The following is a 12,380-nucleotide window of genomic DNA, read 5'->3' as shown; positions in this document are numbered from 1 at the left end:
GCCTGAAGTTGAGCGTGCGCTCGCATTCTTGGTGGGAGCCTTTGGAGTTCCACTCCCAGACTGGTTATCGAACAGATGTTTACCGAATTCCCACTGTGGTGGACTCTTGGTGGACGTGGCATTGGGGTCACAACAAAGCCCTCTGCTCATAGAACTTTCGTGAGTGGAGAGAAGTCCAGTAAAGGGACACATTCAGATAGTGACACAGTCAAGGAAAATAGCGAAAAACAGTAGGGAGATGGGGGGTGGGGGTACTGTTTAAAATAGCTTAATATATCAGAAGCTCATTTTACAGAATTCCGGAGAAAGAGGAACACGCGACTGTCTGAAGGGAGGGTGGTTCGAGTGGAAGGAGCAACAAAATGTTGAGGCTCCGAACGGGGATTTTCAGGGCGAGTTATTGGGGATTGAGGGGGAGTTTATAGGAGTCCCTATACAATGGAGCCAGACAGGATGCTGCTCAGCCGGACCTCTCACTCCACTGACAGCAGCTTCGTGAAGGTTGTCCATGACTTTCACCTCGCCAAATCCTCCGGTTATTAGCCCTTACGTTATGGTTTGACAAGAAACTACAACAATAAGCCCCATCAAAGGTAATCTTTTTTCTTTTTTTCCCCCTTTCTTTTCTTTCCTTCCTTCTTTCTCTTTCTTTTCTTTTCTTTTTTTTTTTTTTTTTTTTTTTTTTTTACGAGACAGGTCTTTGCTGTTCTGGAACTCACTCTGTAGACCATGTTGGTCTCGAACTCAACAAAGATCCGCCTGCCTCTGCCTCCCAAGTGCTGGGATTAAAGGCGTGCGCCACCACCGCCTGTCGGTTCCTGGTTTCTGTCTGTGGTTGGCTTGCTCCATGGCTGTGGTCTGTGTCACGCTGACAGCAGAATAATGAACACTTCACTTTATGATATCCAGGAAGGAGAGGGTGGGAAAGAGGGAAGGAAAGACAGATTGACTGATCACAGATCTTCTGTAAATGGAGACTGCACTTTTGTTTCCCAGCCATCTAGACCGGAATAATCACACAAAATTATATTTATTATTATTATTTTCGAGACAGTTTCTCTGTAGCTTTGAAACCTGTCCTGGAGCTAGCTCTTGTAGACCAGGCTGGCCTCGAACTCACAGAGATCCACCTGCCTCTGCCTCCCGAGTGCTGGGATTAAAGGCGTGCACCACCACTGCCTGACTTCTAGCTAGGTCTTATATCTTTTTGTGTTTGTTTGTTTTGTTTTGTTTTGTTTTTTTCAAGACAGGGTTTCTCTGTATAACAGGCCCAGCTGTCCTGGAACTAGCTTTTATAGAGCAGGCTGGCCTTGAACTCACAGAGATCTGCCTGCTTCTGCCTTCTGAGTGCTGGGATCAAAGGTGTGTGCCACCACGCTTGGTTTAACTCTTACATCTTAAATTAACCCATTTCTATTATTTTATATTTTACCACAAGGCTCATGGTTTGTTACCTCACATCTTGCTTCTTGGGCGGCTACATGGCATCTGCCTGACTCCGCCTTCTTTCTCTCTGCATTCAGTTTAGTTTTCCTGCCTAGCTATATTCTGCCCTGTCATAGGCCAAAGTAGCTTCTTTATTAATCAATGGTAATAAAACATATTCATAGCATACAGAAGGAATCCCACATCATCTCCCCTTTTCTGTTTAAATAAAAAAGGAAGGTTTTAACTTTAATTTTTTTTTTTTTTTTTTAGTTTTTCAAGACAGGGTTTCTCTGTAGCTTTGGAGCCTGTCCTGGCACTAGCTCTTGTAGACCAGGCTGGACAGGTTTTAACTTTAATATAGCAAAATTGCATCTAATAAATCAGGTCATCTATTTTATCTTTGTTGGGATTCCCCTCTGTATGCCAGACTTGTTGGAGGTGGACCCATTGTCTTGCATGAATGAGACCCCCCCAGGTCAATCCTTCACACTGCCAAAGAGAAAAGGAAAGCAAATGAGTAAACTTCACATTGCCGGTGATGAACATAATTCACCCAGGAGCATGAATGGCTGATAAGTAACTGGATTTTCTCTTCTGGCTCCACCCCTTTCCTTTCTCCATTCCCTCTCTCCTTCCTCTCCTCTCTTCTTCTCCCCCCCCCCCTCTCTCTCCTAAAAGAGGGTTTTTCTGTGTAGCTCTAGCTGGCCTGTAACTCACTTTGTAGACCAGGCCGGTCTCAAATTCAGAGATCTCCCAAATACTGGGATTAAAGGCATGTGCCACCACCCTTTTCTTTCTCCCCTGGCCCCAAGACAGGATTTCTCTATGTATTCCTGGCAGTCCTGGTACTCACTATATATATGTATACAACTCTGGCCTCAAACTCAGAGATCTGCCTGTCTCTGCCTCCAGAGTACTGGGATTAAGTTTTTCGTCTCCTTGTTGTGTGTGTGCACACGCACAAATGGAGTTGGGGTAGCACTCATGCCTTGAAGCACGCGTGATAATCAGAGGACGATTTTAGAAATTCAGTTCTTTTTCCATCATGTGGGTCCCTGAGATCAAACTGAGGTCATCAGGCTTGGCATCAAGTGCCTTTCCCTGTCAAGCTGCCTCTTTGGCCCCAGGAACGTATTAAAATAAATGCCACGAGTTTGGGGACATGGCTGGAGAGATGACTTAGTTGGGAACATGCTTCACAATGAGCATGAGGCCTGTAGTCTGGTCTCCTGTACCCACATAAGCTGTTTTGCACAGTGGCGTGCACCCTTAATTTCAGCAATGGGGAGGTGGAGTCAGGGGATCCCCGCACTATGCTGACCAGTTAGCCTAGCTGAATGATGAACCCCAAACTCGGTGGGAGATCCTGCCTTGAAAAGTAAGGTGGAATGTGGAACTGGGGAGGAAGTTCGGCCGTTAAATGTGCACACCACTCTTTCGGAGGACCAGCGTTCATTCCCAGCCCCCTGTGGGAGGCTTACAACCCCCTGTAACTTCAGCTCCCGGAGATCCAGTGACCTCTTCTGGCCTCTGCGGGACCCTGTAGTCACGTGCACATATCCCCACTCAGGGACACATGCAAACACAATTCTAAAAAGTGGTGAAATGCCAAAGAAGCCAGCCCCTGCTGTCCTCTGGCCTCTGTGTGGACCAGCCCTATGTATGCATACAGGCACGCACACTTGCACACCTTATTTTTGGATGCTGTGAAGTTTAGGCTGGCCTCCAATTTGTGATTCTCCTGCTTTACCCTCCCAGGGTGCATTTCAGCAATTTGTAGAGCAGACTCGTGACTATATCCCTGTGGCACCTCTGAAGCCCCACACTGTCCTATGTTCCCTGGATGGTGGCAAGAGATAGTCATAAGGTAGTCATACTTCTACCAAACTTGGCCTGTCCCTTGGCTGGCCTGTCATATGTAATTATTTTTAAATTCAAAATCCTTTTGTTTCAACCTCTATCCAGGCTTCTCTTGAGGGAGATAGGGAGCAGCTACCAGCATTTCACAGATGGAAACTGACCCTGGGGAATTCATGTGTTAATGGATGAGTGGCCTTGAAATTGGGAGTGTATCATTTTTGGGGAGACTTCTAAGCCAGAGCTCTGTACTTGCCCCCTTTCCTGGGTTTGGATCCTTATGCATGGCCTACCTACGAGATCCTTCCCTCTGATGCCCTGCAGGCATCTTCATATTCTCTTTTTTAAATATTTATGTGTGTACCACGTGCATGCCTGGTGCCGTTAGAATTCAAGAGGGCTTCAGATCCCCTGGAACTCTGGGTCCAGACAGCTGCCATGTACTGGCTGGGAACAGAACCTGGATCCTCTTTGAGAACAAATGCTCTTAACTGCTGAGCCACCTATCCATCCCCAACCTCTACATTCTGAAAAATGGCTCACCTTCTGCCTAATCCCGCCTCTTCTCTCAGCTTTGCGGGGCCATGAGGACCAACCGCAACACTGTGCTACCCAATCACAAGTCTGGTCTCATCCTGAGTGACTGACAACCTCGCTGTCCTCCAAGTTCCATGCTCCATGCTTGCCCCTCCTCCAGTCACACACCTCTGACCTCACCTTTTAAATCCGTTAACTTCCTTCCAGCTCTGCAGCCTGATACAGGCTTCTAGGGGGACTTAAGGTTCACTGTGGATCCCACTGAAGCCTACTTAATACATCTCAAGAAAAATCGCATTCAAAAATGCAGGGCTGGGGGCTGGAGAAATGACTTAGCGGGTTAAGAGCACTGGCTGCTCTTTGAATGGACCAGGGTTCGATTCCCAGCCCCCACATGACATCTTAGAACTGTCTGTAACTCTTGTTCCAGGAGATCTGATTCCCGCATACATACTTGCAGGTAAAACACCAATGTATACAAAATAAAAATAAATTAAAAAATTCAGGGGTGAGCTCTGGGAATGCAGAGGCAGGCATAGCTCTGTGAGCTTGAGGACAGCCTGGGCTACAAGAGCTAGTTCCAGGGCAGCTAGGGCTGTTACACAGAGAAACTCTATCTTGAAAAACCAAAACCAACCAACCAACAAACCAACCAACAAGAACCACCCAGTCTATTTAAATAGACTCCTCATAAGTATATTTAAAACAACAACAACCAAACAAACCCAAGTCCCACGTCTTCTGCAGGCCTGCTGGGAATGTACAGGCTGAGATCAGAGGGCCAGCCAGCCTGCTTCTCTGTACTCAGGAACCTGTCACTTCTTCCTGATTTTCTCTCTAGGACGCCCGCTCCTCCAAGACCTTGCTCAACGCAGCTGATGAGCGAAGGTCACATGGAATAGTGTAAACAATACAGGCTTACCTATTACTTTTCGTGTTCTAAAGCCAGAGACAAATACACTAAAGCCTTTCCTTCTGTCAGCTGTAACCGGGTCCTTTCTTCATGGTTCTTTCTGCCCTGCCTTGTGCCGGCCAACCCCTGCGGGCAAGCTAGAGACTTTCTGCACTGAGCCATTTTGCCAGCAGGTGGCAGTGGAAGCCCACAGCTGAGCCAGTCTGGCTTGTCTCATGGTTCCCATGGGCTTGGTCTATGCAAGGCTTGCAGAGGGTGCATAGTCTTAGCATCAGCTCCTGGGACCATGAAGCCCCTCCTACTCCATGTGGCAGCAGCCATTGTCCAAGTCTCTCCTTTTTCTAAAGTATGAGCTTCAGCCATAGCTGAAAGTAGGTGGGGCACTAGAAGCAATTAAAATTTTGATTTTTAAAAACTGGCACATTCTCAAGTCCCCTTTGCTTAGCAACCGTCTCTAGGATCTCTCATTTCCCTGGATCACACTGAATCTCAGGTTAAGGAAGCCCAGCTGCTCCCCTGAAGGGCGGGCTCTTCTTGTGGGGAGAAATGACCCCCACTGAGGTCGTGGATGGACTTCTGGAGAATGGGACCATGGGAAGGACGAGCATGGATTCTGGGCTCACACTGCACGATGCCCCAGGCTAAGAGCAACCAGCACTGTAAGGCCTGTACTTAGACTCCAGGCAGAGTGGAGAGAACAGGGTGCCTAAGAGGCAGGAAGCAGCGGACTCAGAGGAGAGCCAACCTGGCCTCCTGGAAGGGAGGCCCTGGAGGAAATGCCACCTTCTGCTCTCCTGTGCAGGTGAAGACAGAGCTGCCAGCCCTCTTGCTGCCCCATAACCTCTGGCCATGTTCTGAGTTAGGGTGGAGGGCCACACTAAGGCAGAGCTGAAACAGAGGCTCATGGGAAGGATCTGAGGGTCCATTCAGCTCAACCTGCCCTCTAACAGCTGAGGGAACAAACAGGGAATGACCGGCTCAACAACACACAGAGTGGTAGAGCTGAGTCTAGCAGAGGCCAATGTTGCCAGGGTTCTGAAAATGCAGGTCCACCAATCGGATGCTCAGAGTCTAGCCCCAGGGAGATTTCTTGTCAGGGACTGTGAATTCCAGTTCCAAAAGAAACATTACTCCAACTGGGCAGGGACAAAGTCACCTAATGACAAGTACCCTCACTTTGTGTCCCTGTTTCAAGCTGCCACAGCCTCTGGTGAAGAGAATGGGGTCTATCACATTGGGACAAAACAAAGGGCCGGAGGAGAGGCCCAAAAGAAAGGACGCGAGAATTCTTGGGGATATTTACTGCAAACTGGTATAATTAAAGGGATATTTTATGAGTGTTTAGACAGGGAGGATTGGCTGAGCCGGGTCTGGGCTCGGCAAGCCCATAGACAGGGGAAGTGACACTGGGAGCCTTGGAGGGAAATGAGGGCACTGAGGACCATGAGGCAGCTCCTTTGACTCTGGAATTCTGCTGGGAGCGCAAGGCCTTCCTGGAGCTGCTGTGTCTGCCACAGATCCTCCAACCAGGCCTCCTGCCAGCTCGGGGCACCAGGGTCGCCTTCATTATCGTTTCTCACAGACTTCCTCTTGCCCGCCAGAGTATTTCCAAATTTGCAGTTTAGGAACAGCAGGAGGAAGAAGAGCAGGGGATGTTCTTAAGATAAATCCACAGTGAGACAGCCTGGAGAGGGGGGGCTCCCCAGGGCTGGTGGGTGTCGGGAGGGAGAGAGCCTGGAAGGGTGGGTGCTCCCCAGGGCTGGTGGGTATCCGGAGGTCTCCCTGCATTCTTTATCCATAGGGCACTAGTTGAAGGAGTTAAAGTCTCCACTTTGAAGACTTGTCCATGTTTTTAAAAACCTTTGATCTGGCAGCCAATTTGAAGTCTAGTAGCAACTGACTGGGTCAGGGAAGGGTGAAGAGGGAAGCCTGCTGAGCCCAGAGGTCATTCCCAGAAAGAGGGGGGGCACTACTCCCAGAAGCAGCGGCAGCAGCATGAAGGGCTGCTCCAGGGGTCCAGGTGCTAGGGTGCAGGCAGTGAGACCCTATTTGGGCAGAGCAAAGTCCCAGGCAGTTTCTTGGGCACATTTCCACATAGCCTGCATGAGCCGGGTGAAACCCATGTCCTTGGGCTTCTCCAGGCCTCTCATCAGCCGCTGCTTCATGATGGAAACAAACTCCTTATTGCTCAGCTCCCCATTGCCTGGAGGGTGAGGAAAAACAGAGGTGTAAGTAGAAACTCCAGGAGAAAATCCCATCCCTCACACCCCGCGGACCCCGTGGGCCCTGCAGCCCAGCACACACTCAGCCAAGTTCATCTCTTGGCTTAGGGTGAGCTGCTCTGTCCTTCTAGTCACTGACACTGAGACTAGAGCAGAAGTCAGGTCCTGTGTGAGGACAGGGATGCATGAGCTTTGTGTGTTGGTCCAGGGAACGCTCCCAGGGTGTAGGAGAGACACGGGCCATCAGTGGTGGGGTAAATGCTACCATGGTGCAGACAGAGGATGCTGGGGTGCAGGGGAGCTGTGTGGTTGCTGGAGAACTTCAAGTAGCAAGGCATTAGGACCTCTCGGGGTGTCGACATCTGGAAGGTGTTGCCGCTGCCCTTTGCCTGGCCATCCTACTCTGCTTAGCCTTGACCCTGGGCTTATACGTCCTCCCCAAGCAGAATCTGACTCTCTCTCTCTCTCTCTCTCTCTCTCTCTCTCTCTCTCTCTCTCTCTCTCTCTCTCTTGTTGTTACATAATGAGATCCCATCTCAACATGACAAAACAAAACAAAAACTAGAAAAACCCAAGGAAGTGGAAAACACAAACTGGGGCCCAGGGTGGTATCTTCAAGCTCACAGGGCCAAGGCCAAGCTGCTGCATAGACAACAGTCCCATTATAAACAGGGTCTGGGAATACAGCGAGGCCCGGCTCACCCTCCACACCCCACAGGACCCCACTCACCGTCGCAGTCAAAGAGTGCAAACACCACGTCACACACGTGGTCTGAGAGCTCCACCTTCGCCACTGTCCTGGCCACCTGCTGCATGGTCACTGAGGGGAGAAAGATGCTCGGTTAGCGCTGACAGATACCTCCACTCTCCTTTCTCCAGATGGGGGCTAACCCACGCAAAACTTGGCGACTGTATTGAGGTCATATTTGAGGAAATGAGGTCATCTGTGGGGGTGCACATCTGTGATTGCAGCTGGTGAGGAAGAAGAGTCAAGAATCTGAGGGCGGCAGGGCTATACAGTGAGAACCTGTGTCAAATCCAAAACCAAAGCTCAAGACCATGTCAGGGCACTGAGACAGCCTCGAACTATCCAAGTAGACCATGTGTGTGCACAGTGACGGAGGACCTGGGCAGCATGTGCCAGGCCTGGACTCGAGTCTCAATGTCCAGCAATAAGGAATTAAAAGAAAAAGAGAGAAAGAAAATAAGAAAGAAAATGAGAATTGAATTTTTATTCAAGACTCCATACCCTTATACCTTAGAGTCTGCTTTTTTATTTTTGTTTTTTTTTGAGACAGGGTTTCTCTGTGTAGCTCTGGCTGTCTTAGAACTCACTCTGTAGACAGGCTGGCCTCGAACTCACAGAGATCTGCCTGCCCCTGCCTCCCAAGTGCTGGGACTAAAGGTGTGCACCACCACTGCCTGACCTTCAGGGTCTTTTCTTTTGTATTGCTGCTACGTGTTAGAGGCATGAAGTAAACAAAGGACTCCTGATTCTGAGCAGAGCGTGTGGTACAGGACCCCAGCACTCAGGAGCTGAGCAGGAGAAACAGAGTCCAAGGCTAACTGAGCTACACAAAAAGACACTGTTTCTGCTATACACTTCTCTCAGCTGTAGTCCTGGAGAAGCAGGGCATTCGGCCTCACCAGACCAACACACCATTTTTTTTTTAACCTCAGTAGAGAAGCTCTCTTCTCTTGCCATTTTCCTTCCCTGACATTTACGATGAAATACAGCAATCATGTGGAATTGGTTTCCCAGGAAAGACAAGCCAGGAAGAAGTAGGCAATTTCCGCTGTCATCCCTCTCACGTGGCCTACCTGTGGTTATCAATCACATTACTGCCTACGGGTCAACCCCAAAGTGAAGTGAAAATGAATGAAAAGAGAAGGGGCTGGAGAGATGGCTCCGTGGTTAAGAGCACGTACTTCTCTTGACGAGGACCTGGGTTTGAGTCTTAGCATCCACATGGTGGTTCCCAAGCATCCATGCTCTAGTCCCAGGGCATCGGAAGCCCTCTTCTGACTTCCTTAGGCACCAGGGGCATACAAGATACCCATATATACTTGCAAGCAAGACATTCACATACATAAAATAAATTAAGAATAAGAAAAATGAAAAGGACGGAGTTCAGTGTATGGACTAACTTGTGCAGCCATTAGCTTAGACTCCACAACAGCCCGTGGACCAGCAATGGCATCTGTGTCCTCTGCTATTTCAGACGTCAACATCAGTTCCTCTCACCAGTTTGCTTTCTCAATTAGCATCTGTCACCTCCATATACATCCAGTACCCTGGCCCCAAGGTCAGCAGACACATACCATGGTGGGACAGAGCCGAGCAAGGTGTCACTGAGACAGGGTTTTCTGTGTGGCTCCACCCTGATGGAGTCGCTTGACAGTTTAGGGTTTACTTCTCTCATATTCAAAATCAGACGATGCCACAAGGGGGCTGTTGAGGTTGCTTGGCACACAGGGGAGTCTTTTTGGTGTTTATTTTAGGGTGTGAGGGTGACGAACGGGGTGGAAGTATCTGGAAACAGCTTAGGCTCTTGCATGGCTTTGCCTCCTCATTCAAAACTTAAAGCTCAAGGGGAAAAGGGCTGCTCAGGAAGGTGGGAAGCACCAGGGGGACACCTTGGCCACGGTTGAGATCACCCTTGTTCCCAGCCTGTGACTTAGAGTGAAGGAGGCCGATGTTTTTTTGGAACAAAAAGATTTAGGCAGAAGTGTCTGTGGTAAGTTTTCATGTGCCATGTGTTGGGGCTGGTCAGAAGTACAGTGCCAAGCTTGAGAAACTGAGTCTTGCAGGGAGAACTTATGGCTGCTAACTCAACTGAATGGAGAAGAGGGAGGAAGATGAGGAGGAAGACAAGAAGAGCAGGGGGAAGAGGAAGAGGAGGTCAAAAGGCAGTTTGTAAGGAGACTAGGAACTGCCAAGGGAGCTAAAATGACAAAAGCTGGTGGAGACATCTCCTAAGGTTTGACTTTGGGCTATCGCTCAGGAAGAACGGGATGAGAGCGGGTGTTCTCAAACACTGTTACCCACTGCACCTCCCTCCACGGCCACAGAGGAGTCCTGCGAGGGGCCTGAGAACCTCGTGTGTGCTGGAGTGTGTTTTCTGCTGGCCGTACCACTTTCTGCACTTTACCTCAATCTCGTGTTTCATCCGCTCTGACAACTGCCTTCCTGCTTCGCTCCCGAGTCTCCGTCCTCTCAGGGTAGAATGCCTCGCCAATCTTGTTCTAAGACTCGTCTATCTCCCATGCAGACAGCACTCTGCTCTAATAAACCAGTAAGCAGTATCCCAGGATGTCAGTGAGAGCTCTTGACAGTTTCCATCATGGAGCTCATTAGGCTGGTATTAAGTGCTTGGAGAATAGGGACTCCCGGAGGCTGCAGCCAGAACATTTCCTTACAAAGGCTACCCCTCACAGGGCGGTCACAGATCATGCCCCATCCCACCTCGAGGGGGCGCTAATGGTCTGCGTACTACAGGGCTAGCTAAGGCACTGTGGCTCCCGGGGATGGGCACAGTCTTGCTGGGGTGCCCTTTTCACAGCACAGGATCCTTGGAGAGGCCCCCAGGGTATGAATCACAACAGGACAGAACAAACCAACTCGCTAGTGAGCTGTCAAGTTGGGAGCTCTTGGGACAAGTGGGATGACAGCAGATCACAAGCCAAGTGCTTGGCAGCTGCTCTGGAGAGCAGGCTCATTCACACTGTTTTCAGCCTGTCTGAATCACACTAATTAAACCACAGTGAGGAGAACTCCCCCCCCCCCCCCGCGGACCTTAACTTTCCTGGGTCTGTCTGCTATTGGTACTGCACTCTCGGCTTCCCCTATTTGGTGACTGTGATTCTGAAATACATACTTGGTCTCTTGTGATCACTAATTTCCATTGGCAACCTGCTGATATTTAGAATCACCATGGAAACAAACCCCTGTGCATGTCTGTGAGGATGTTACTGGGTTGAGATGAAAAGGTCCATCCCAAATGTAGTCAGTATAACCCCCTGGGCTGGGGTCCTGGACTAAAGAAAAAGGAGAAAGTGAACTGAACACAAATATCTACCCTCTGCTTCCTGATGGTGGAGCGAATGCTAGCCCAAGCTCCTGGGGCCACGCCTTCCCTGCTGCCACGCCTTCCCTGCCACCACCATGCCTTCCACGGAGACACCACGCCTTCCACGCAGCCAACACCTTCCCTGTCACGATAGACTGTACCTTCAAGCTTAGCCAAAGTCAAGTCCCACCTCCCTCTCCCTGCTTTCATTTTGCGTGCGTGTGACTGTGGTCCATGCAGAGGGTGACGTCACGATGCTGAATGTTCTGCTCCATTACTCCCTATTCTCTCGAGGCCAGGCCTCTCAGGAACCTGGAGCTAAGCTGGTGGCTAGAAAGCCCCAGCAATCGTCCTGTCTCTGGCCTCCAAAGTCCCGGGGTTGCAGGTGTATGCCTGGCCATGCCCAGACAATTTATAATCCAGGTCCTTTTGCATGCACAGCAAGTGATATTACTCACTAGCCATCCCTCCAGCCTCTTAAGTGTCTTTCGACAGGTATTCTGTCACACAGATGAGACAAGTGACTAAGACAGTTTTCAAGTTTTTTGACATAAGAGCTAGTATCCTTGCAACTATCCAAGTGGGGCATTGTCTGTGTCAAAGAGATGACTGGTGCCAATAGCATATGGGTAGTTTCAAGATGGATGCTGGTCACAGGAAAGACCAAGTTTTGTAGGGATTTTCTAGCTATGCCCTCTAATCCACTGAGCTGGTCCCCAGTGGCTACTGAGTCATTCACTCATGCCTGTGTAACGAAGCCCCCTAAGACTCTCAGAGCACAGCGTTTGGATAGCTTCTGGACTGCTGTCACATGGGGGCTCCTGGAGGATGATGGGAAGGCACAGAAGCTCTCTGCTCTTCCTCGACTTCTCTGCATCGGAAACAAGCCAATAACCTCTGTGCCTGCCCGAATCCTTTGAATCCCTCTCGCAGTCAGCTGAGCCCTGTCACACTAGGAACTGGCTGGGCAGAGGCTTGGTAAGGAAGGCTGTCCTGTTAGTGTCTGAAGGCCAGGGTCAGTCTCTGGGGGCGGAGACCTCAACCAGAAGGATCTGACCTAGCTCTAGGTAGGCACATCAAAATGAAATTGGGGGAGTGGGTTCAAGTAGAACTCATTGCTTGTGTGCTGCTGGAGAAATCCCTACACATTTTATTTTTGTTTTTCCAGACAGAGTTTCACTGTGTAGCCCCAGTTAGCCTGAAACTTGCTATGTAGACCAGGCTGGCCTGAATTCATGGATATCCTTCTGCCTATGCCTCCTGAGTGCTGAGATTAAAGGCATGTACCACTATGCTTGGCCCCCATATTTTTTGAGGTCACAGAAGTCTTCTGTGCTGGTTACTTTGGTGTTA

The 12,380-nt window shown here is 49.7% G+C and overlaps 1 protein-coding gene across 5 annotated transcripts in view; it reads right to left on the bottom strand.

Moving 5' to 3' along the window:
- Nucleotides 1-6,029: 6,029 nt before the first annotated feature.
- The window catches only part of Micu1 (mitochondrial calcium uptake 1), a 146,570-nt gene continuing 140,219 nt past the window's right edge, over nt 6,030-12,380 (bottom strand). For all 5 annotated transcript variants that reach the window (XM_026785536.1, XM_026785538.1, XM_013351229.2 and 2 more), the window contains 2 exons: nt 7,688-7,777; nt 6,030-6,938 (listed from right to left, as the gene is read on the bottom strand). In XM_026785536.1, coding sequence (XP_026641337.1) covers nt 6,781-6,938; nt 7,688-7,777 — 248 coding nt within the window. In that variant the 3' untranslated portion in view covers nt 6,030-6,780. The remainder of the gene's footprint in view (nt 6,939-7,687; nt 7,778-12,380) is intronic.

The sequence above is a fragment of the Microtus ochrogaster genome, linkage group LG2 (assembly GCF_000317375.1).
Source record: "Microtus ochrogaster isolate Prairie Vole_2 linkage group LG2, MicOch1.0, whole genome shotgun sequence".
Classification (NCBI taxonomy): domain Eukaryota; kingdom Metazoa; phylum Chordata; class Mammalia; order Rodentia; family Cricetidae; genus Microtus; species Microtus ochrogaster.
The sequence above is the reverse complement of the archived record's forward strand: the minus strand, read 5'-3'. Positions and strand labels throughout refer to the sequence as shown.